Below are 26,811 nucleotides of genomic sequence, written 5' to 3'. Positions count from 1 at the left end.
ACTATGATCTAGAGAATCAGAACAGCTCTTATCCTGGCTGCCACTGAGCGACTTCCGGGTCATTGTCATTAAGCTAAAATGACAATTCCACAGCCGCCAAGGAATCGTTGGCTTTTGGTTGCCGCAGAAATATGGTGTCATATCAGATCGTATGATGTTCTTCCAGCTCAAAGCCATCAGTTAGGTGACTGAAAGCCTTCCTCACCGTGTCTGGTGCGTACCACAGGGTCAAACAGCTGCTGACAACACTATTTACAAGAAACAGTATGCCCAAAAACATTTCAACGTTTGTTTTTTTATTATTTATTAAAGAAAAAGGTCATTTGTCAAAAACAGATTATTTGAAATATTGTTTTATTTTTGTTGTGATCTCGGCAACAAAGCTGGTCCCACATCCGTTCTCTCAAAATCTACAATTCCTCGTTGGTGCGACCGCTATCTTTACAGTAGTCTGAAATCAAATCAGAAAGACAAAAATGTGAGCAGAACGCTGAAATTCATGAGTCGAATGACAACATGAATAATAGAAAAATGAAATGTGGTACTATGATTTATGACACAAAGAGGGGACTGTCTTGCACATAAATACATATTTTGGCTTTCAGCCGATTCAGATTCTAATGCAATGGCCTCTCATATCTGCTGTTACCTGAGGCTGTGGAAACCAGAGCCAGCAGCGAAGAATCAGCAATAAAAATGATTCACTGTGCAAGGTCATTTCTGTATATCGTAGCAAATGGGAAAGCATTCAACTAAATGAAATTATTGAATTCAGAAACAAGCAAAAAAAAGACCAATGTTAAATGTTTTTTGAACAAATCATGGGGGTCATTTATCAAAGCTATTAGTATTACAACAAACTTTCAATTATTTTAATTAAGCTGATTCTCCATGATCTTTTTCAAAGCGATATTATAGCTATCATGTGTGTTATTACACCCTGCAACAGGAAGTTATTACACCCTCAAACAGGAAGTCTGCATGGCTCCTGACCATGAACACGCTTTGTACAAAGAGTTCCATGCAAACCTTTACCAGTAAACTATGTAAAATAAGAAAGAAATGTTCTATTGGCATAAAGATGTTAACAACTTCAAGGTTCAATTATTATTCTATTATTTAACTTCATACCCGTGTCTGGTAGTGCAGCAACCTTGATTCTAAACCGGTTGGAAAAAGTTAGAACAGTTCCTGTTTCGGTCAGAGAGGGGAGTTCTTCCTGAAGCTTCTCCCCTTATTTACCTGAGGGGTGGTGCCTCCTTCAGCTGAGAGTGAGACCACTCCATCACAGAAGAGTCTGTGTGGTGTGGAGTTGGGTCAGAGTGCGTGTACCTGAGACTCTGCTGCATAACTCCTCTCTCACATTCTCTGTGTCCTGTCTGAACAACGAGATGATGTCGTCCTCCAGATCCTCTACCAGCGTCTCACACTGAGAGAAAACACAACACAGAAGACATCATACACACACACACACACACACAGGAAAAACATTTTTTATTTTTTTTTAAATCTGAATTCTGAGATTTTCAATAAAAATAAATCAGAACAAATTAAAATAATTTATTTTTATAGAAAAAAAAATACAATTTCAGAACTCTGTTCAAAATTCAGATTTCTGACTTTTTCTCCGTATTATAAGATAAACACCAGAACTACATTTAAAAAAACTTTTGGTCACATCCAAGCGTAGTGTATCCAAACAGCAAACTTAGGTAGAATCTTAATAGATGTTGGATCCCGAACCCCAGACAAAACTCATGGGGCCGTCATTTTGAAACTAGTTGTAGAGGATTCCTGATTTTTTAAATTAGAATGGCTTTTAAACATTGCCATTTTCAGTCTGTCTGCAATAACCACATAAACAGGGTGAAGCTCCATGTGAATCTTAAACACTCCAGCTCCCTAGTAATGATACAATGATGGGGTTAAAACAAACACCCATGAAAGCCTTTGAGAAATTATTTCTTGCATGTAGAAACAAACATGATTTTTAAACGTCTATTTCATCTGTTAAATGTTTGGGTTAGTCCTATTGCTTTATACTTGAGATTGACTGTTAATGTTTTAAACTAAACTGGATGTTATACTGACCATGTCACATGCAGAAAAAAACCAGGATAAATAAACTGTGTTATGGTCATGAGATCTGAATGAAACAGCACCTCTTTCTGAACGTGAAGATCTTCAGATTACTGGATCACGTCAACCTGTGGAAGCCTGGCTGTGTTAGAATGCAGCTGGGGAATAATCCACATTGGTTCCCATGCAGCTAGCTGCAGTTGATCTTATGTAGCACGCTAGAAACAAGCTTGGTCACTGACACGTCACTCAATAAGCAACTAATAATTAGTGATGACTTGCTGCTCAGTTATTCTACACACTAACTGCACATTGAAAAACTTGAAATAAAACTAAATAAAATGTTGGGATTTGCTACATTTTTGTAGTTTGTAAGGATGCGCTTGTGCTTCAATTATCTCCTTTTTGAGTTAGTTTAGCTGTTGTTCTTCAGCTAAGTTTCAGTAATTGACATAAATAATAAATGAAAAGTAATATTGTACAATATATAAATACTGTATGTTAATAATACAAATTGATTCATACATTTACAAAACTTGGGTTTATCAAAAACACACTCACACACACACACTCTGTATTTTCACTCACTGCAAACTTCAGAGCGTTGGATGCTTCCGGTCCGTCGAACTGGAAGTGGTTAAAGTCAGGGAAGTCCCCGGGGGCCCCGCTGCTCCTGGGAGCAAACCTCTTGTACTGCTTGTGCTGGGTGTCTGGGTCAACATGGAGGGCATAGTCGTTCATGCTGTTGCACACCCCCTCCAGGAGCTCGCTGAGGTGAGTCTCTGAGCGAGCAAAGGGTACCTGGCCCCCAGAGAGAGAGAGAGAGAGAGAGCGATTGAGCTGATGCCTCATCTCTGGATCAACACAGTAATGGCTTCCCTCCTATTTACCCAGAGTTCCACAAGACATTTAAACAGTCACTGCCATGGCAACCATGATAACACAGATGTTGAGCCTAAGTGTGTGTTACACCACAGGGCCCTGTTTGGGTTAGCAGGGCGGCCCCTTGTTTCCGCTGCGTCTCCTCCATACTCACCAACCTCACCCTCCAACTCTGACTTTTAACCTGCGCAGACCCTCCTATCCTCTCCACTCAATGTCCTCCGTCCACTTCCTCTCCCACGGTGAGGACACAAAGCCAGGCGCTGGTGTCTAGACGGGTCAGGACAGGTGCAGTGCCCCGCTCCCCCCACCCCGGAAATAGAGCGGTGACGGGGTGACGCTCTGGGGTAAAAAGAGTGAAAGGGTGGGTGGGGGTTGGGTTGTCTTTACACTTCCAAATGGGATGGAAAAATCCAGGCGGGGGGGGGGGGGGGGGGGGGGGGGGGGGGGGGGTTGGGGGGATGAGTGGAGTACTGAACAGAAGCCAAGTGCAGGGTAAACAGCTCCTCCAACAATCAAAGGTGAGAGTGAGTGAGCGTCCTTGTGTTCTTGGTTTAGGTGGCAGGGCGGGTGTGGCACAGGGAGGAAGGGGGAGGAGGGTTAGAGGGTATCGTGCGCATGAACTGGATTTTGTAACAATGTAGATTTATTATTCCCTGAACCCTTTTGTGCCTTTTCAGAATTGGCAGTGTTCCCCATAGTGGTTACATCGCACACGCACACACACACACACACACACACACACACACACACACACACACACACACACACACACACACACACACACACACACACACACACACACACACACACACACACACACACACACACACACACACACACACACACACACACACACACACACACAAAGCATCTCTCCACCATCTGTTAGCCTCTGCTCAGAGATGTGTTGATGGTGGAAATGAGTGGAGCCGCTGACTAATCCCTGCTTCGTCTTTAAGGCCCACCCCCCTCTTTAACTTCTGCCTCATTCAGCCGGAGATCCATGAGCTTGACAACACGGTTGTGCTGAGAGGAAGTGGGTCGGTGAACAGAATGTGTTACAGCACAGGGCCAAAGGTCGGAGGGCGAGCAGTGAGGGATGTAGGTCAGGAAGGCCAATGACGATGAGGTTCACCTATCAATCAAAATGTGTTTGTGATGACTTTGACACCAGAGCTGACATCCACAGAGAGAGGGAAATTAGTCGTTGGGTCGCAGAGAATATTTTTGGAGTTGTGTTTTTGATAACCTACCGATGCTCATTACTTTATGATGAATGATCTGTTCGAAAACATTTGCAAAATGTCTTGTATTGTTCAACCAACAGTCCAAAACAAGTTTTCTTATTCGTCATGGGAGATGATTTGGGGGGATTTTTTAAAGATTTGGAAATCAGCAAAAGCGCCAGATTAAATATTTAGGCAAATAGCTTTGAAAGAGAAAGCATTGTTTATCTTCTTCAATTTGGTAGTTTTTTAATTTAATATAAATAAAACAACATGTACACCTCTTGTGAATATGACGTCTACCCCTGGAAATGAAATACTCCATTACATATAAACTTTTTGCTTATCCTTATGAAGTAAATGACCACACTATGTAGTGGTTATAAAATAATGACACCATGGGATTTTGTCCTTCCTCATTGCTAATGGTTACTATCCCCAGTGAACAAAAGGTATCAATAAGTGGTGAGTAAAATGTGTTATTTTGCCTTTGTATATTAAATGATAATTGTAATATTTAATATTTAAGTATAATTTACATGTTACATTTGGCATGGCTAAAGCTAACTTAGACAAATGAAGCTAATTTGATCTACATTATATAGAGTTAGTTTTTTTTAACCAAAAACATTCTTACAAAACTAAAGTGAGTACTACGGCTGTCAGGTAAATGTACGGTAATAGCTTAATAAGCAGGTCAGATCACTGGTTATTTCCTTATAGTCTGAACATTATGCAAACACAAACGTTCTGTTAGGACTGTGGGCCATCACATCACTTTTTTGGTGTATGAATTTGATAAATACCAAGTCTAACATCTAAACACAAATTAAATCACATGATAAAAAAAGGCCCCCAGAACCGACAATAATACCATGTCAGTCCCGTCTTTATCGTTTCATGCTACCAAATGGTTTGGAATTAAAGCCCGTCCTTGCCAGTCGGAGTCTTGTGAAAGGGAGCTGTCAGTCACAGTGTTGTTTGAAGAATGGGGCTGGGGGGCGGGGGGGGGGGGGGGGGGGCTGGGGGGGTGGGGGGTGGTCGACCGGTTGGTTCAGAGAATAGGCTTCATAGGGATGCTATCCTCCATTCAATTCCCATTGGACAAGGAGCCATTATTGCACCACTGTGGACAGGGGCCTTTCAATTTCATTGTCCTGGTGTTATGGGCAAATGAAGACCCATATATTAATAATAATAATAATAATAATGATAATGATATTGTCATCAAAGCGGCGAGAGGAAGGAGAAGCCGAAATGTAATTTTGACGATTAGATTAGTTAATATGAAATGATGATAATAATATCACTTCATTATGACAATAGAAATATTGAGACATTTGTAATTAGCTGGCAATTCTGAATGTAAATGAAATGCATCCTTATAAAAGCATTCATCCAAATCTAAAGATGGTTCATTCTGAAGAGGATGAAGAATAGCTACATCAGCCGTCACATTGATTGCAAGCAAAGTGGAACATTTGGGGAAATACGTGTAGTTTTAGTTTTTTTTCATTATTCCAATGAGAAGATCAATGTAAATCCAGGGCATGGTTAGCTTAGCTTTAAGACTAGACTGGTTCTGTGAAAATGAAAATATGCGAAACCTGCAATTTGAGTGCAAGGGAAATTATTATAATCTAAAACAAATAAAAAAAAACTGTACTTCAGTGAAAAAATAAACAGCTGAATTCTTTGTGTCTTTCGATACAACTTTACGCTCAATTCAGCTGTTTATTTTTTCACTGAAGTACAGTTTTTTTGCTAGTCAAATTAGCTTCCAGAAGGATGCACCTTACCAGTTAAACTAGCTAGCGCTAGCTGGTCATTTTGTGTTTATTTTGCTAACAGTGAATCAAATATGACATGCAGTATGACTGAGTGTTGCAGTAAGGTAGATTACTTTGGAAGGTGTACACAGGTTCACACTGTTCCTCCAGCAACCTGAGCCCCCATAAAAGCACAAACTGTTGTTTTTATACATTTGTGTTGGATTTAACAAAAAGGATTTGAGGCACGCTAACTGATAGAAAATCTAATTCACAGGCATTTCATGTCTATTTTTTTCTCTGTTGAACTTTTGCTTTAGCAACCTTTGGGCAGATAATACGTGAAAGCTCTGGATTATATATAAAAAAAATAATGTAACTGCATGTCCCCTCACTCAGTCGCATATGATGTGTCACTCTGTCGGCGTGTCATTGTGCATCCTCTCATTTTCAATGCATGAACGGTCACTATGAGATCAGCTCACCGCTCCAACTAAGTTCAATGTCTTTGGAGGCCTTAAATGTATCATTGTTGCCGCAGGCAGGTTTAAGTTGTGTGCAAAAGACCAGCCCCATGCCCCCAGGAAGTCTTACTGTGCGGAGGCCAAAGAGCAGAGACTTAAAACCTGCAAATCCTCCTCACTGATGGCATCTAAGCTGTGACATCCCTCCCTCTCCGATTCAGACTAGGTCAAAAGCTGCTGAAAAGGGGGAGTCGGAGGGCACGGGATCAAGGTTTGGCTTCTTCTGTGGCTCAGTAACATTTGATTGAGCAAACAATGCAACAGGTGGAGGTTAGTGTCAGCTGAGGGCAGAGGAGGAGTCCTCTCCGGAAGACTATCTGTTCCTGGTTACTAAACCATGATCCCAACCAAAACTGTTGTCCCCAGAAGAGCTGCTTCCTCCACTGTTGGTCAAATAAACCAGGGTCTTTAGGACCAGATATAAAGAAAAATAAGTTTGGGTGTCAAGTTGCACAATCATGGACAATTCTAATAGTATTCGAAGGGTTGCTCCAGGGAGGCTGTACCTTCAGAGCACTGAATGGGTTTCTGATCGGCTACATCAAGCCACCCAGCTGTTAGGTCTTCAGGGACAGTTCCGCTATCTGTTCCTGCAGTGCTGACTCTGTCTGATAGCCCACAGTCCTGTGCAACTACGGGACACTGGAGTATGGTTTCGCCATTTAGGTAGATGGAGGTTTAAACATCATTTAACACGAGTGCTGGTCCTCCAAGGGGCTGCCAACTCAACTACAGCATATTATACTGTGTAATGAGATGTCTTTGAATCAAATGTATTGTGTGAACCCATTCAGTTCACAGATAACAACATGAAGACATGCTGTATCATCAAAGGACTTTAACTAGAGACATTTTCCTCTCAGCCTTACTTGCACACTCAATCAGCGCAGCTGTCAGTGATTCACATCCACCAAATCAATATGAGAGCTGGACACCTCATGATAGCCTGGTCCCTGGGCAGAAGAGGACGTCCAGGGTCCAGTGGGATATGACCTCATTATCCAAGGAACAACAGCCTGGATCCATAATCTCACTGTGTTTGCGCGCGCACGCGCACACACACACACACACACACACACACACACACACACACACACACACACACACACACACACACACACACACACACACACACACACACACACACACACACACACACACACACACACACACACACACACACACACACACACACACACACACACACACACACACACACACACACAGATCAATGTGTTCTGAAAACAACTGCAGTGTCACCTTTTTACTTGATTAGACATTCATACTTTTTGAAATCTGCATTACTTCTTGCACTATTTTATTATTCTTTAAATTAGTTGTATTCTTTTATGTCTTATATATTGATGTCACCTTTAAAGCAACTGACCAGAGGCAGTGTACTTCACGCAACAAGTCGCCATCCTTCGGTGTTCTGAGGACACAGCGAAGAGGACTGTTTGTGTGTTGTAAATAAAGTATTCAGAGTATAAGGCTGACACTAGGTAGCACGTTCATTCATTAAGAACAATGAACAGACAGTTCCATCAAAATAACTAATGTTAATCATAACAACATAATCAAATACTAACAGCTGATCCTGACATTACGTGTGAGCTAAATGGACTGGCGTAAAGATATGACTGTAGGACAGATGAGATCAGTTTACTTTACCTTGTTGTCTTTCATGGTTCCGTCTGGGTTGAGTCTAAAGCCGCCAACGTGGATAGTTTTCTTTGGGTCCACCTCACTGATTGAGTAGTTCAGTTCGTCAGCAATGGCCTTGCATGCTGGGAAACAAAGGTAAAGCTCAGTGATAGCAACAAGCAGCAGCTTATTGTCAGGGATAGAATTTTGTTTAGTCAGTTCATTAAAGTTCTAGCGGCCATTTGTGGTGAATGAAGAGTACTAAGTGTGACTGTTTATAAATGACACTGACTAACTAACATGTTTAAGCTGTTCAGGCTAAAGACATCTGATGAATGAAACACAGTTTAATTGAGTAACAAAAAGCCTCTTAGAGGCTGCAGATTTAATCATCATCTCAGCCGTGCTGCCTTCAGATGCTGCAGGGTTTTCAGGAACTGAAGGAGAAACAATTGAACTCATACATCTCAAAATGTATGACGTGCTGCACCAAATGATTCAAATCACTTTAAGCATTAAAACCAACAATCTGTCATTTTATGATCTGGATTTTTCCAGAATATTTAGCCACCTTTCTTATAGGGCAGAGTTCAGGCAGACACACAATACCACACTTTATCATGCTAGGGATAAACACTTTAAAAATGAAAGCTAAAGGCTAATATCACGTCCGCCTCACTCCTAGTTAATGCCATTAGTCAGGGATTTTATGTTTCCCATGATGAGAGGGGGGAAGGCTTCTACCTCTCGTCTCCATTAACCTGGACCCAGCTCTCCTCCTTCCTGTCTCCGGGTTAGCACCCCCCCGTGTCCTTGTCTAGCTTTTAGTGGAGATAGCCGCTGTTCCGACCACCTTTCTAGCCTCAGTGGTTTAATGTAACTAAGTACAATCTTGAGGTACTATAATTCAGTTGAATATTTTCACGTTATGCTACTTTATATGTTTTATTTGCCATATTTCGGAGGTAATTTTTCTACTTTTTTATTCACTATACTACAGCTATTTTGTAGGTACTGATTAATAATACAGAATATAAATCAATCAATTAATCATTATGTATTATTATAAGTTACCGAGCAGTATATTCGTCATTTAAATAATCCCCACCTTTACCAAGGGTAACATTGACATTAAAGCATTTATAATAATTATAATACAAAAATGTATTATTTTTAAATCTGAGTATGGGCCATACGGGAAAAATATGTTTATTTTGATGCTGATACTTTTGTACTTTTACTTTGGAGATTTTATCTCCTGGCGACCAAACACATCTCTCTCTACAATAACTTTTAGAGAGGGCAACACTTAATAAGTTATTTATAATGTCACACACCTCACTGCCCAATTGTTTTATTTGACAAGTTTACCTCCTGTATCTATGCTAAGAAACAGCAGAAGGCAGTTCCCCTGAGTGAATACAGACATGAGGAGGACAGTCTGTTACCCTTCAGAACACAGGATTGAATTGGGGAGTGACTTACCAGAGCAGTAGAGCTGCCTGTCCCTCTTCCCCTGGCTGCTACTGATGAAGACAGATAGCACCATCATAGTCACATGAATAATCCATGACGCCATATTGATAACCTGGCAGGACAGACATACAGTTACACTAACACTGTGATTAGACAGGAGGCCTTCTAAAGTGTCAAGGTCATTTAATAAACCAAATAAGTGACACAATTACCTTTTCCATTCAACTGAAGTATCAACACATAAAGTTCTCGCCATTCAATCATTAGCATATATTTTTTTATTTATATGCAATGCAGGGGGTGGTCAACCTTTTTCACTGAGGGCCACATATAAAAAAACATAAAAAGGGCTGGACCCCTCACTAGAGGTGAGGTATATTACCTCATAGGTTAATTTATAACTTAGTATTCAATCAAATGTAGCTAAATGATGGTTGATACTTGAGAAAAACAGCCAACCTCACAGCTCTCAACAGGGTTTACTTTATTCTGTTTTATATCATCCCTCAAACTGAAGCATCAGGTTGCTCAGAATAAGGGGAGATATGAAGGGTATATTTCAAGCTTGATATGTTAATACGTTTTGGGTCTTTTTTCTCATCAACTTAGATTTGTTGTAAAATGGTTTCAACTTTAATTGACTGAATTGATTAGACATTGGGCTTATTAACACATGAATACCTCTCATATATGTTTACATATATATTTAAGAACAAGCACAAGTATCATGTGGGGGCCATATAACATTATACTTTTTGAATTTGGTGAGGGCCGATTCAAAATGGCCCGTGGGCATTTCCTGATGATGATGATGTGAACACAATTCTTATGAGTCTTACTACTTTGACTAGTGTTATTAACTACACTCGAAAGAGTTCTTTATTCGGAATGCTCCATCCACTTATTAACAGAGGAGCCATATTGGTGGCCCCGAGTCCCTTTTCCTATAGACATGTTATGCCAGTCACAGTTAGATCACTCCATGGTTCAGATCTGCATGAAACCGTCCCTGTTAATTTTACAATTTGATTTAAATAAATGCTGTAATTTTTGGATACATTTATGAATTTTAACATTGGTTTTGGCGCCCAATGGTATTTTAAAAATTACAAATAAGCTAAGATAAGATAAAATTAGAAAGGACTTTATTTATCCCAAAATAAATTGTTGTGCTAGAGTTGCAAAGATAAACACAGCAGCATCATAATAAAAACTGTGGTTTCAGTCTACAGCGGAAAGTGAAGGAATAATCGGGGTTATGTTAAATTGCTCACAGGAGCACATGATTCTCTACCCTCCTAATGTGGGTCTCAAAGTGCACCAGATTGGATCCTTTAAGTTTAAATTGAAAAACCTAGGTAGATTGTTTTGGTAACTAGTCAAGTGATTTTGTGTATTATAACAAATATTTCAGTAAAGGTATTGTTATTGTTAGTTTTGCCTAATGTCTTGTATCCATAAATGTTACATTAGCAGAATTGCAGCATAACACAAGCAGAGCTCTGTTTATTTTAAAATGAAAGAGCAATAAAATACTTAATCATGATTTCAATTCTGTTCAAAATAATTGTGATCATCATTTTGGCCATAATCTGCAGCATAATGAGTGTTTAGTGATGAGTCATTAAAAGGTTTGGATATTTTAAAAGTTGTGTGTATATTGTAATATTGTCAGAGGCAAATTAATAACAGTTTGTAAGTATTAAAAAGACTGTTCAAATACAGATACACAGTGGTGGTGGCTCTGGGCCTGGGCATCATGAACAGCTGATGTCCTAATAACTGTCTACGTGGGAAGCTTCTGATACTTGGTTAATGCCTGAATAAAATCTACTCTATAGGCTAGTTGGTTTGTATTTAGCCTTTTGTAAATGCTCTTGATTTTACGAGGGAGTTTTTAGGGTTCACACAAACCTTGAAACCTTAGTTTTCAGAATGACTAGTTGTTGGTCAGACACACTTCTTTGTACTTTGTGATCTGGATAACTTTCCTACCAGATGAACAAATCATGAATCAGACTGTTCCCTGTTACATCAGCTGGTATGGTAGTTCTGGTGGTTTGTGCCGTGCAAACTGGCTTCCCTGGAATGGATCCAAACTCCTGGCCACATGGGGATAGGGTATTGAGCTATTATCCTGCCAGAACTCCACTAACAAACAACACATGTTCTACAAATGCCCTGTGAGTCACCAATAAACACAGTTTGGTTGCCAAATACAAAACCTACCTATCAAACCAACACAATACATTTTTCGAATAAATCATCTTTCAGACACAAATACAGCAACGGTTTGAAGTACAAAACATTTTCACGTGACCTTTGGCATTAATATTCCAAAGTGGTTGTGCTGAGGATTTTCTCACAAATGTCCTGAGTGAGTCTCCACAGCAGCTATTTGTAATTTCCTTGGTCCTCTGTCTCACCGAAAGTTGATTTTGTGTGCGCCATCTTAAGGAGCGTCCCATGGCGCTTGCCGGAGGACCGAGGACCGAGGACCGAAGAGCGATAACCTAGGAGATAACCGAGGAACCACCAGACCATCACCCCGTGACATTCCTCAACCACTCGCCCCGCCTCCTACTGTGTATCCATCACTGATTGGACGCTTGCACTGATCTGATGCTTCTTATCAAGAGAGCAGTTTAACAGCGGATCCAAGACATTCAACTCAGGGAATCCCTCCTCAGTTTTGTATAGTGTTTGATTTCAATTAATGTATCATATCTGAACAACAAAGTGGAAAAAAATCTGTTTATTCATTTATTGGAAACCTTTTTCATGATCTCCAATTCATTATTATTATTAGGAACACAATACAACTAAAAGAGACAGATTTAATATCTGTCTGCAGCAACAGCTTTTCCATTTTACATTCTTAAGAATGGCTTTTACAGTGGCTAAGCTCCGGGGGTGGATGAAATCCGCCCCGAAATGCTGAAGGCTCTGGGTGTTGAGGGACTGTCATGGTTGACACGTCTCATCAACATTGCGTGGAAGTCGGAAACAGTACCGAAGGAGTGGCAGACCGGGGTGGTGGTTCCTCTTTTTAAAAAGGGGGATCAGAGGGTGTGTGCCAATTACAGAGGCATCACATTACTCAGCCTCCCCGGGAAAGTTTACTCTAAGGTGCTGGAAAGGAGTGTCCGACCGATTGTCGAACCTCAGATTGAGGAGGAACAATGTGGATTTCGTCCTGGTCGAGGAACGACGGACCAGCTTTTACTCTCCCAAGGATTCTGGAGGGGGCCTGGGAGTACGCTCATCCGGTCTACATGTGCTCTGTGGATTTGGAAAAGGCGTATGATCGGGTTCCCAGGGAGATACTGGGGTGAGGGGGTCTCTACTCAGGGCCATCCAATCTCTGTACTCCCAAAGCAACAGCTGTGTCCGGGTTCTCGGTAGTACGTCGGACCGATTTCCGGTGAGGGTTGGCCTCCGCCAGGGCTGCGCTTTGTCACCAATCCTGTTTGTGATATTCATGGACAGGATTTCGAGGTGTAGTCGTGGGGGAGGGGGTCTGCAGTTCGGTGGGCTAAGGATTGCACAACTGCTTTTGGCAGACGATGTGGTCCTAATGGCTTCATCGGTCTGTGACCCTCAGCACTCAGTGGATCGTTCAACGGCAGAGTGTGACGCCGCTGGGATGAGGATCAGCACCTCCAAATCTGAGGCCATGGTTCTCAGCAGGAAACCGATGGACTGTCCACTCCAGGTAGGGAATGAAGCCTTACCCCAAGTGAAGGAGTTCAAGTATCTCGGGGTCTTGTTCTCGAGACAGGGAACAATGGTGCGTGAGATGGGCCGGAGAATCAGAGCAGCTGGAGCGGTACTGCAGTCGCTTCACCGCACCGTTGTGACGAAAAGAGAGCTGAGCCAGAAGGCAAAGCTTTCTTTCTACGGGGCAATCTTCGTTCCTACCCTCACCTAGGATGGGTCATGACCGAAAAAACGAGATCGCGGATACAAGCGGCCGAAATGGGATTTTTCCGCAGGGTGGCTGGCATCTCCCTTAGGGATAATGTGAGAAGTTCAGTCATCCGGGAGGGACTCGGAGTAGAACCGATGCTCCTTCACGTTGAAAGGAGCCAGTTGAGGTGGTTCGGGCACCTAGTGAGGATGCCACCTGGGCCCCTCCCTAGGGAGGTGTACCAGGCACGTCCAGCTGGGAGGAGACGAAGGGGTAGACCTAGGACCAGGTGGAGGGATTATATCTCTTCACTGGCCTGGGAGCGCCTTGGAATCCCCCAGTCAGAGCTGGTTGATGTGGCCAGGGAAAGAGAAGTTTGGGGCTCTCTACACGAGCTGTTATCTCCACTACCCTGACGGATAAGCGGGAGAAGATGGATGATGGATGGATCAATGGATGGAGAATGGCTTTTATCTTTCTTGAAAATGAGTTCTTATTTCATTAAATTGGTTTGGGTCTACAACAAATGATACAAATGTGAACTAACAGAGGCGTTAGGTGGGTGGGTGTTTGTGTATGAATGAAACAGGGACAGAGCTGCTGTCAGACGATCTAGCCTTACCGGCGTCACCACAAACGGACGTCGCTTTCCGAGGAAAGGACGTCCCATTACTCTTAAAGCTCATTTCCTTGCTTCCTCTCTCTTCGCATGGTTTCCTTTCGTCTCTCCATGCATCCCTGGTCGGATGGACTAATGCGCAAGGAAAAGATGCCAGTGAGGGACGCAGTGAGGCCTTAAAGAAATTAATCTATGCTTTAAAGGAAATCCTGATATCTTTAAATAAATGTGGTTAATGTATATGATAAATATGATAGGATGTGATGTAGCTTCTTGTCTACCAGCATTCTGACCTAAGGTTTAAGCCTTCTGACAATTTGACATATCTATTTACATTATTTGCAATAATTTATATTGTTTTGAGTGTTCTTTTTTGAATTATCCTGACAGTGAACACAGTGTCAACATTTGTATACTTTTGTATTTTATTAATTTAAGTATTACTTTTTGATTGTCACTTTGTTGTATTTATTTGTATTTCTTCCCTGGGGGATTATGTGTTTCTGTAATGTCTTTTGCTGAAAAAGCCAAAAGGTAAGTTTGTTGTTGTTTCTGGTGAAAGATGTCAACCAAACTCCAGAAGTTACTGTTTTATGGGTAGGATGAAGTGAAGCAAACTGCAGGAGCTAGCTAACACCAATTATATATATAAAAAATAAAAATGTTGCGTTTGCCCCGAAGTGCTCAGCGGAGGAACGTGTGTTTAAACTGAGTATACCAACTGAACAGAAAATTAGCCTAGCTTGGTGTAAGCTAGCTCCTGCAGTCTGCTACACATCATCCTATTTAACATTAGATTTTCCACCAGAAACAACAACAATGCCACCTGTCCGCTCAAAGTGTTAATGTATTCTGGTATCAGATTGCTAGAAAGAGCACCGTCATCAGAATGGCAGGGACTGTTACTCACTCTGCTCAAACCCCCTCTGTTGAAAGGGATTCAGTAGTTGATAGATTTTTTATTTGCAAAACAAAATGTATAAGTTTGTAGAAAGTGATTTGTAAACCACACTGTGTTTATAAGTGACTCATAGGGCATTTGTAAAATAAGTTTAGTTTGTTTGTATAGTTATGACAGGAAATTACCTCCAGGCTGCGAGGAATAGTAACTAAGTACATTTAGCTAAGTACTGCACTCAAGTACAAGTTACATTTTCAGGCACTTTACCTGAGTTTTTTTACTTTATACTACTTTATACTTTACTCCACATTTTTGAAGCCATCTTTAGGGTCTCCCCTTCCCTTACCTGACAGAGGCAGCCTGTGTACCCCGCTCCCCTCTGGCAGGAGGCTGCGCTCCTTCAGGACCAAAACCTCTGTCCACCTGAACAGCTTCTTCCCCTCTGCTACCGGTCTCGTCAACAAGGCCCGGGTCCCCCACTGACAGTGACCCTTTATCCCCCCCACAAACATGATGTATTACATTAATACACATCATCTGAACAACCTCTTGTTCTTTCTTTCTCATGCTCAACTCTTACTGCGTTTTGCACATTCTTGCACACGTCTCCACAGCCCTCCACTTTAAAATACAATCCACTGTAGTTTGCCATATATTGCCATATTTTCATTGTCCTAATTGTTTGTTTTTTAGCTTTTAAGGTTCTTGTATATTTAAATTTGGTGTAAAAACTTGTCTTTGGTATTATGTTGTAATGCTTAATAGCTTATTAACATACTTGTTTTATTATCTTTATATTTTTGACCTACTATTGCAACTTATTTTCTTAGATTGTTTAAGTTCGCACCACCAGACACCAAATCAAATTCCGTGTATGTGTGAACGTACTTGGCAATAAACTCGATTCTGACTCTGATCATACCGCACACAGGTCTGCCAAACAGTGCTAGACAGGTGATCAGCCTGCAGCCTCCCTGTGGCCCCCCTGTAGCCCCCTGTGGGCACACCTGCGTCATGTTTTTTCTTTATTTTGTTTAGAAATTCATTATGGACTCGACTGGTACATTACCGACATATTACTTGCATTTGCAGTGTTACATGCAGTTGTGTGCATCGCATTATTAAATTACAGATGAACAAACATGAACTATATATAACAATATATTCTTAAATGTATCTGTGGAGTTTGGTTATCGGACGGCTACCCAGTATCCTGTAGGCCAGCGGCAGCATGTCTTACCTGACAGCAGATCTCCACAGCACGGGTTCTCCGACTGATGAATGCCGTGTCACACACACTGCTGAGCTGCCATCCACTACTTTACTTTGTACATGTTAATATCTCACCTATCGTCAGCACTCGACAACTTTCATTCAAACTACACTACAAATTTTCACTTTCCGTGCAAAACTTTCAAAGTAAGATAAGAACAACACTTTGCTATATCTGCTTAGCACGCAGGAATTTAATTAACACTTAACATGTAGGAGGTAAGATCCAGTAAATAACATTTGTTTTTCTAAAATGGTATCTTGCACTACTGTGTCTGCTTCATTCAAGTCCTTTCCTGCTTTTATTTTTGAAAGCGCAGTCCACTGACTTCCTCTCTCACTCCGCCTGGTTACTTCTGACTTGACGCATTGACAGTGACGCTTCAAGTGCTGGCCTGTAATGGCGCCACGTTGATCCCGACATCCTTCTGCGGAACCAATCATATTCAAGACTCAAAGAGCACAGACCAATCACATCTGCGGGAACAAATACAAGAAAAACAGGTTGCAAATAAAGGTAACTGGTAAAGGAAGAAGTGGGAAGTGAGTTATTTATTCAAGTACTGGCAAAGTACAAAACTTGAGTATTTCCATTTTATGCTACTTTATACTTCTATTGCATCTCTAAAAAAAAAAAAAGTCACAACAGTGTCAAATTATTTAAATACTTTACAAGAAGTCAATCAGAACTTTGATTGTCCATAACAATAAAATGCTGCGTGATGCAACAATATTATTCACATTACTTTTTATACTTTAAGTTCAAATTGCTGATAATACTGTTGTACTTTTACTCAAGTTAGATTTTGAATGCAGGACTCAGTAAAGTGGTCCAGCAGGCTGATGAACAGCTACACCTGGAGACTCTGTACCTTACAGCGGTTATCCAGCTCCATAGTATTCGATGACTCACACCCTCTGCACTCAGAGTTTAAGCTTCTTCCTTCGGGCTGGAGGTTGGTTGTCCCAAAGAGCAGAACTAAGCGGTATAACAACAGCTTCATCCCAGCAGCTATTGCACAAATTAATAAATCATATGATCACAGGAGTGTCACACAGATGCCTATTCATCTAATTACTTATGAATTTTGAATGCCATGCATGTCCATGTTTTTAAATATTTTTGAGATTTGACGGAGCAGGGTGTACTTTTATTAGTCCTTTTATTAGAGATGTGTCTGTTGTCTGTGTTTGTTTTTAGAGTGTCAGCATGGATCCCTTATCTTTTTATTTGCAAACCAAATCTACCTATGGGTATAAAAGAAAAAAACCTGACCTAAAGAATCTGAATACTTCTTCCACCAATGGAAATGTATATCATATGTCTGAAACACCATCCTTTTTCCTGATATGGTCAGACAAAGAAAATATGCAGATGCAGGGTATGTAGGCTGACCAATATAAGGCTTGTGTATGTATTGGAAGGACAATAATAGTTTAAACTTAATGATTTTATGCTGGCTTAACTATCATTTACTCAGAGAGTACTCCCCTCTGCTGAGGCAACACACTGTCTTCTCCCACCTGAGAGGGGGAGCAGGTGGTGTCTTCACAGGGGGGTCTGACCTGCTTTTCCTACTACAAATGTAATGTTATCTGTAACATGAAGGTCTCCATAGCCCAGGTAGATAAAAATGTCCTCAGTTCAGCATGACATGGTGTGAGAAGTAAAGTGGGATGATGCCAGACAAATCTAAGCTGCAGAGGTGGGAAGTAACTAAGTACATTGACTCAAGTAATGGATTTAGGTATCATTTTGAGATACTTGTACTTCACAGTAGCAGGTCTTGCTTTTCACACCTAGGCTTTCATCAGGGTCCTACCTGAGTAAATCCACCTCTTACAGTTTTTTTCAATTGCTAAAACACTTTTTTTGAAAGCAGGGCTCATTTTCTCAAAACACTAAACACAATTCGCAAAACACCTCATACTGTATATCTTGCAAAATGAAGCACTGCACCCAAAACTACATAAACATTTACCAAAACCAAACTTTAGCACCAAATGGCACAAACTTCATTCACATCACAAGGCACTTTGTCCCACTAACTACACACAGACGTGATTGATCTAAAGCACAGTCATCTTTTTGGCCTTTTTCTGTATGGGGACATTCTGCAGCAAAGAAATATGTGCAGAAACACAAATATTGTGTTGAAACAAACCCTTCTACACAACTAATGAGCGCAACATCCATGCACAGCACATACAGGTACAGTTGTGTTAACAAAAATGTGCTCAACATCAAAGACAGTAAATGGAAAAGAAAAGTTTGAGGAAAAAAATCTAAAAACATTAAAAAAAAAAAAAAGATGTAATAGAAATATTTAGGTTGCATTTAACCACCTGACTGGGTCTGGCCTCATCATAAGCAGGAACCGCAGACATGGAGGGAAGAAGCTAGATCTGTTTCACCATCACAGAGGATATCTCCCCTCTCTGCCACTGCCTGTAGAAGAGGCACAGGGCTGATGCTCATACAGCTCCATGCTGAAAACAACTCCTCCATCACTAGATCTCCCTGTACCTCTTCCTCTCGCTGCTATGTCCATGTATCCATTGTTGTTGTAAAACGTTATTACGTGTAATATTTTTCTAGTGCTGACATCCTGATTATTGTGTCAAGAATAAAGCAGTTCCATGTTTATGGTCATATGGCGCGTGTATTTGTTAACTGGTTCATGTGTGCAGCATTTTGAATGACAGAGTTTTGAATATGGCAAACAAGTGAACCTGACAAATTTCTGTGTCATACTGACAGAACTGTGTGCAGTGTTTTGCAAAAAGTGCCAAGATGAATTGAAAATGGAATGCAAAGCTGAGAATGTGTTTACAGTTTTGGAGACTTGAGCTGAGGTTTTGCTCTTTGAGTGTCACTTTAAATAATTAAGCTTTATGTGTCATTTTAGTGTGTTAGCAATGGAAAAAACTGTAAATCATCATTATGATGTCACGACTATAGGACTAATTGATATTATACAGAAACACAGTATAACAGGGCGCTGCATCAAAGACAGGTATCTGATGTAGCGAGAATGAATGCCGTTACTAAAGCAAGAAACCCAAATAACACATTTTAACAATTCTCCTTTCACTGCAGCCACAGCTGCACCACACAAATCATCTTTAGCAGAAGCATCAATATTTACTTCATAACATTTCAAGAATATATAAAAACATTTCAAAGTCATTATAGCCTTCACTCCCCAATATGTTTGATTATTTGTACTCAAAATCCATAATCCTTTCTTTCCCCAAGAAGGGTTCAGTTACCCTGAGTCTAATGGTGCGTTCACGCCAGAGGCAATTCTTAGGCACTTCTTGATTACATGAAAAGTCAATGCAAAAACGCAAATGGACGCGATTGTTGTGAGTGTAGACGGATGAATGATCCTGACAGCTGATTGGGTAATGCGAGAATGTAATAAAAAGATGTTGCGCGTGATTCGCACCACCAGAGCAAATTTGCGTCTATCCACTTTACAGGTAATCGAGACCCACCCAAAAATCGCAACGTGTCCACTGTGAACGCACCATAACTGTTGTACAGATTATCTGAGTTTTCAGTTCCAATAATAAGACCTGTTCTATCGACACTGAGGCTAGTACTGAAAGTCAGGTCTGTCCAGTCCATTGTGGAGGTCCGTTTCCCTGCGCACTTGTTAGTTAAGCTGTAGATCCACTCGGACTTCCCCCAAAAGGCTTCAAAAGCCCTGTTGCTTGTAAGTGTACAAGCAACAGCACCTTAAACATCTAATTGTATGATTGGATAAAAGCTCCAACATTAACAACCATTACTGGACGCAGCGCAGCAAAGCGCAACACAGAGAACAGCTATGAAATGAAGAGAATAGTCTATTGGAAATAATTTAATACATGTTCATGAAAAAACTATTAAAGGTTAGTTAGTGATTCTGATAGTGTTTAGGCCAGCAGAGAAGGCCTTGCTGTCCCTGATGGCCCGCCACTTGTACTTTAATTGAGTATTTCAATGTTATGCTTACTTATACTCCACTACAGTTCAGAGGTCAATGGTGTACTTTTACTCAACTACATTTACTTAATCCCTTTAGTTACTTTACAGATTTGGATTTATGATGGTAAATATAATCAGCCCTTAAATCAGACTTTAGTTCCCCTGGAGTAAATTCAGCAGCTACCCTGCAGTATACAAAGCTATTCAAACTAGCTGCACCTTTAACAGCTTTGAGAACACTTTAATGATCAATAATTATAAAACATATCATATACAGCCGTGGAGAAAAATAAGAGACCACTTCCGCATTACAATTTTCTATTGTTTTATTATTTATAGACACGTCTTTGGGTTAAATTATTATTTTATTTATTTATTGTATTCTATAAACTACTGACATTTTCTCCCTGTGTTGAAATTTAACAGACACTGGAATGGCTGCCATACATGTAGAGATAAAGATTTAAGAACAACTTGGAGTGGTCTCTTGATTTTTTTTTCCAGAGCTGTATATTATTCTGAAATGGACCAATCTGCACAATGGGTGTGTTTTATTTATGAGAGTTTTTAGAATGTGTGCCAGTTGCAATTAAAACAAATACATACAATGAAACAATTTAGTTTTAGAAGTGATCTTGAGCTTCTTATCACTATATCACTATCCCCTATCTCCTATGTGAAGTCTTAACAGCATGTTACGCTATGATATGTTCATATAATGTGAAATAATAAATTATAAAGAAGCCAAAACTCAACTAACTTTATAAGCACTTTTTCTGCATCAAAACTACAGTATTATTGCCTTCTCATTGTGGGTAAAACATGGAAAAAAACTTAGCGGAAGTAACATATCCAGTGATGGGCAAGTTACTTCCAAAATGTAATACACTACATATTACTGTCTTTTTAAAGTAATAAGTTATATTACATTATTACTGTCTCTGAACTGTTCTGCGTTACACTACTTTTGCGTTACTTTGAGTTACTTGCACCAAAATAACCGCAAAAGTATGGCTTTAAATGAAAAATGTAGTTTATTGCAGCTCACTAATTAAAGCTATCTATCTATCTGGCAGTACATGCTGAAAATTAGGAAAAGAGCTAGAAGTTAAACTCATGCTCCGTGGGCTAAATAATATTTGATATCGGAAGCATTACGTCGCTGTTTGTTAGTAATAACATGTTAGTGGAGCCTCTGCACGGCCCTGTAACCTGCTGTATATGAAAGAGTCTCTATGGCAACGTTAGCTCACCTAGTCATTGGTTTGTTAATGAGGATTTTGCTGACAAGTGTTAGAAATAATCAATATATTGAAACGGAACATTAAAAGATAATTCACTGTTTCTGGACGGATCATGTTTGTCCAATTCCAGTAGTATTACAGGATGTTGTTTTTTGCCTCAGATAGCATATAGCTAATGTTGTATTGTTTATATGAGTAGAGGGAGAAGGACGCGTGGAGTTACATACTAAACACACCGCCTCTACCTCTCACTCATTGGTGCTGCAATGATACTATTGCATGTTTAATAACTGATAAACTTCAGAAGGATTGCATAATAGAATATCGTAGGTGAGAGCTTCAGGACATCACTAACAAGATGGCGACGGTGACGTCATAAGAGGACCCGCCCCCGACGACGCCAGCCAATAGAAGAGTCCGGAGAACCCCATGTGACAAGCGGCCAACAGGATCCAGCCCCCGCTACCAACCAATGAGAGCACGAGACCGGAACACGTCTTATTTCGAAGTTGTTTATTTTATGGCCGGAAAGGGATGGTTCTATAAAACATGTTTGTATTTGGAAATCTCTTTTGTTCCGGACCGCCAGACAGTAAGTGGGTCAATGACATATAAGGGTTGGCATGATGACCAATTTAAAAATATATTTTCAACCTGTTAAAACAACATGCCCAAAGACCGTTAGAATGTATATTTTGCATTTCTGTTGGTTTCATAGTATTTGATATGACATTTCTACCATTTTTAATCAAATACAGAGCTAATGGCCCATTATTTTGTCAAATGGTGTAACCACAAAACAATTCATATTCATTTAATATTTCACCCTCTGAGATGTTATGTAAGTGTAGCCATGAAAACAAGTAATTGATTTTCAAATATCACATGAAAAATATTTTGTTATATCTATTTTTAAATTTAGATTACATGGATTTTTTATCGAGCTGAGCAAGACAGTGTGTTGTTAACATTTAAGTTTTCTGCATATTCCTTGACCAGTTGGGTAAAAATGGTTTTAAACCACATTACTACAGTGTAGTTAAATACTTGAATCTCATCCATAGTAACTTTTTTGTATAATATGAGATTTTTGGGAAAAATACTGGTTACGCCAATTGACAAATCGGTTACACCAACTGACCATAAAACATCTACAGCAAAAGGACAAGAAATTGACACAGAAAATAGTCATCAAGGTAAACTGATTTGGATATTTTAATACTCCATATCAAAAATGATTTCATAACAACAAGAAACAGGATTAATTTGTGATCTATTTCAGTTCAGTTCTCATACAATTTCATACCCTTTGTTTTCAAAGAGAGTAAGAGAAAGTGTGTGTGAGAGAGAGAATAAGAGTGAGTGAAAGAGTGAGTAAGATCATATCTTAACAACCATGAAGAAACAGGATTAACTTGTGATCTATTCTCATACAATTTCAGTTTGTAAAATAACAGCCTTTTTTTTCAAAGAGTGAGTGAGAGAGAGTGTGTGTGAGTGAGAAAAAGAGAGAGAACGAAAGAAAGAGTGAGTATCATCATTCATTGTGAGAGAGTATCATCATTCATTTCTTTCATCACTAAACTGTTTTGATTACACTTTTAAAACCCCCAGAGCCATCAGTGTAAATTCATGCCATCTGATGATATCTGAACAAATTATTTAACATTAACATAACAATATACAGTGGTATGCAAAAGTTTGGGCACCCCTCTGAGATTTCATGACAATTTGCTTTTCCTTTATAATAGAAGATCACAGCAACAACATTTGTTTTCCTACAAAGATGTAGACGTTTTAGTGTTTTCCAGACCAAAATTCTTAGGGTAGCATTACATAGTTTTATTATAATAAAATAAAATGCAAAAAATGGGATGTGCAAAAGTTTGGGCACCCTTATAAATTGCATTCATTTCAACACCTGTACGGATTTATAGCTGACAGGTTGCTGCACAAAATTGCTTTGATTAGCTCATTAGACCTTCAATTACAAAGACAGGTGGAACCAATCATGAAAAAGGCTATTTAACATAGGTAATAGCTGGCTGTGCCTGGCCTAGGTTCTTTCTTAGGGAGTGGCAAGATGGGGACCTCAAAACAACTCTCCACTGACCTGAAAGCTAAGATAATCCAACATTATAAATTAGGAGAAGGGTACAAAAAATTATCTGACAGGTTTAAACTGTCTGTCTCCACAGTCAGAAACGTAGTTGTGAAATGGAAGGCCACAGGAACAGTCCGTGTGAAGGAAAGATGTGGTAGGCCGACAAAAATAGGGGAAAGGCACAGGCGAAGGATGGTGAAAATGGTCACAGAGAAGCCACAGACCACCTCCAGAGAACTACAACAACATCTGGCTGCTGATGGTGTAGTTGTTCACCGTTCCACAATCCAGCGTACTTTGCACCAGGAAGAGCTCATTGGAAGGGTGATGTGCAAAAAGCCTTTCCTGAGTGTTAATCACAAGAAGAGTCGCATGAGGTATGCAAAAGCACATCTGGACAAGCCAGAAGCATTTTGGAACAAAATACTGTGGTCAGATGAGACCAAGATTGAGTTATTTGGTCATAACATGAACAGGTATGCATGGCGAAAAAAACACACTGCATTCAATGAAAAGAACTTGTTGCCCACTGTAAAATTTGGTGGAGGATCTATCATGTTATGGGGCTGTGTGGCTAGCACAGGTACTGGAAAACTTGTTAAAGTTGAGGGCCACATGAATTCCTTACAGTACCAGGAGATTCTTGACAAGAATGTTCTAGAGTCAGTCACAAAGTTGAAGCTACGCCGGGGTTGGATTTTTCAGCAGGACAATGATCCTAAGCACCGATCAAAATCCACCAAGGAATTCATGCAGAAGCACAGGTACAATGTTCTGGAATGGCCATCCCAGTCCCCAGACCTTAACATCATTGAAAATGTATGGATTTATTTGAAGAAGGCTGTCCATGCACGGAGGCCAAGAAACCTGACTGAACTGGAGACGTTTTGTGTGGAAGAATGGGCCAAAATACCACCTGCCAGGCTTAAGGGACTTGTCTGTGGCTACAGGAGGCGTCTACAGGCCGTTATTGCAGCAAAAGGAGGCAATACTAAATATTAATGGAATTATTTCTTAGGGGTGCCCAAATTTATGCACATGCCTATTTTTGTTTGAATGCACATAAACATGTTTCTGTTTGACCAATAAAAGTTATTTCACTACTGAGATGTTTCTGTTACCATAAGGTATAACATATGTTAAAATGAAGTTGCTGCTTCAAAAGCTCAGCAAGTGACAAACTGATGCAGTGGTTTTCCTAAGGGGTGCCCAAACTTTTGCATACCACTGTAAATGAAACAGCGTCTCAGAAACGTAAGACTTGAAATATTTCTGCCCAGAAAAGTTGAGTCTGTGGAAGAAAGACATTAACCTTTCAAGTTGTTTGCTTGGAATTGTTTCCAGGCATCTTCTGTTAGTTTGGAATGACGTGAGTTCACAGGTTCTGGCTCAGAAATAATGTGAAGAACATCAGACTCGTAATAAAACAAAATGTCAGGTGGATGAGGCCAGGTGAAGACATTTTTCTCGGCTAGCTGTTGCATGCAGCTTACCTCAACTTCATCCCCAACCACCTGAATGATTTGCCCCACAAATGGTTTGCCCTCGTATCTAACTAGAGCAAACTTTCCTTGCCTACTTTCCTGATCCTCCACGCTGTCAGGTGTTGAAGTGGTGGCTGGTGGATCCCGGAAGTCGACTGTAGTTGGCCCATGACACTTGCAGACATTGGGTCTTTCGCAAAAGCAAGAAATGTCCCGGTACTGAATGACAGCTGGCTCTTCACAGGTCACTTGATGTATCTTGAGTGTGCCTTTTACAGCTGGAATGAAGGCCGGGACTTTTTCATCATATATATGGATTTCTTCTTCTGAAAAAAGATCTTCTTCTTGTAAGTGGCATCTATTGGGGGACAAGAAGTACACTTTATTTATAATAAATGTATTATTGTTTGTATTATTTATTCATAATTTAAACATGTTTACATACAACATAATGAAATATTAAAAATATATTGTGGAAGTTTACATTTTAAATAAACAATATTGACATTTCCAAAATCGCGTAAAATACAATCTAAATGAAACGCTATTAAAGTTACTGTTCATGCTACAGTTAGTCACTATTAAATAAGAAAAATAATATAATTGCCACCTTAAATTACATACTCTTTGGCCTGAATCTGATCAAATTGGCCTCAAATAGAAAGGTGTCAAATGGTGTAACCGGTTACACCATTTGACATTTCTATTTAAAATCAAAATTTGTAGGCATTATTATGGACAACTATGTACACACCTGACCTTTATGTGAATATTCAAACACAGTTTTTACATTCAATTCAATATTTTATGATTATTATGGTTTATCAACATTTTAAGGAGGTCATACCATTTGACATGTAAACTAAGCTTGCCTGACCATGGCCTATAAACACTTAATTATTAACAATTTTAAAGAGAGTTACTAACCTTGACTCATAGCAGTTGGGGTCTTCAGGGGTCCTTCTCTGTGACATAATTTCCTGTCACATGATCTTATGACAAAATACTTACAAAATGGCTCCTTCAATGGCGGTTACACCACTTGACATTTCAAGTGGTTGATGTGACAGACATAATTCCCCATATTCATTAAAATATTCAGAACAATGGGATTTCATTACTTTTATTTCATATAGTAAAGTTCTTATGCAAAATCATGCCAGATTATTTTAGAAGGGATTTCAGAGAGAATTTCACATTTTTTTCAGCAAGTGTAATTATTTGTGTAATGTAATGATGGTATGAACGTTATCAGTTATATTACGCAGTGACGTGGTTCCGGTCTCTGCTGTACAGTTGAACAAGTTATAGAGGCACGCGTGAGTTAGCTCCGCAATGCAGTTTGTAACGTGTTAATCCAAAGCCCTAATAAACTACACGATAAGTGACACAGTGTGTGCGTATCGTGACATGGTGTCAGAAGTTACGGACTGAACGCCGAAAGAACTAAGATGGCCAAGTTTGGACCGCCAGAACAGTTTGACTTTACCCGGCCAGGGGAATGGCCAGTGTGGAGGCGCCGATTCGACAGGTTTCGAGCGGCTTCCAAGCTCAACAAAGAGAACTGTGAGGTACAAGTCAACGCTCTTCTGTATTCGATGGGGAAAGAAGCAGAGCCAATTTATGAATCGTTTGTGTATACGGAGGACGACGAAAGTGATAACCCAGAACTTGACTACGATATAGTTATAGCTAGGT

General features: G+C 40.0%; 1 protein-coding gene across 3 annotated transcripts; it reads right to left on the bottom strand.

Annotated features, from left to right (window-relative positions):
* Nucleotides 1–275: 275 nt before the first annotated feature.
* Nucleotides 276–16,519, bottom strand: cnpy1 (canopy FGF signaling regulator 1). Of its 3 annotated transcripts, XM_063886837.1 has the most exons (7): nt 16,274–16,519; nt 15,380–15,524; nt 9,613–9,715; nt 8,155–8,270; nt 2,668–2,880; nt 1,243–1,429; nt 276–451 (listed from the first exon to the last, which is right to left on the bottom strand). In XM_063886837.1, the coding sequence occupies exons 3-6, from the start codon at nt 9,704–9,706 to the stop codon at nt 1,286–1,288; spliced, it is 567 nt and encodes a 188-aa protein (XP_063742907.1). In that variant the 5' UTR covers nt 9,707–9,715; nt 15,380–15,524; nt 16,274–16,519; the 3' UTR covers nt 276–451; nt 1,243–1,285. The 3 variants fall into 3 exon arrangements, with proteins under 3 accessions (XP_063742907.1, XP_063742906.1, XP_063742908.1); XM_063886836.1 differs by lacking the exon at nt 15,380–15,524 and having other exon boundaries at nt 16,274–16,487; XM_063886838.1 differs by lacking the exon at nt 15,380–15,524 and having other exon boundaries at nt 1,333–1,429; nt 16,274–16,474.
* Between the last annotated feature and the right edge of the window lie 10,292 nt (nt 16,520–26,811).

Source organism: Eleginops maclovinus, chromosome 6, assembly GCF_036324505.1.
Source record: "Eleginops maclovinus isolate JMC-PN-2008 ecotype Puerto Natales chromosome 6, JC_Emac_rtc_rv5, whole genome shotgun sequence".
Taxonomy (NCBI): domain Eukaryota; kingdom Metazoa; phylum Chordata; class Actinopteri; order Perciformes; family Eleginopidae; genus Eleginops; species Eleginops maclovinus.
The sequence above is the reverse complement of the archived record's forward strand: the minus strand, read 5'-3'. Positions and strand labels throughout refer to the sequence as shown.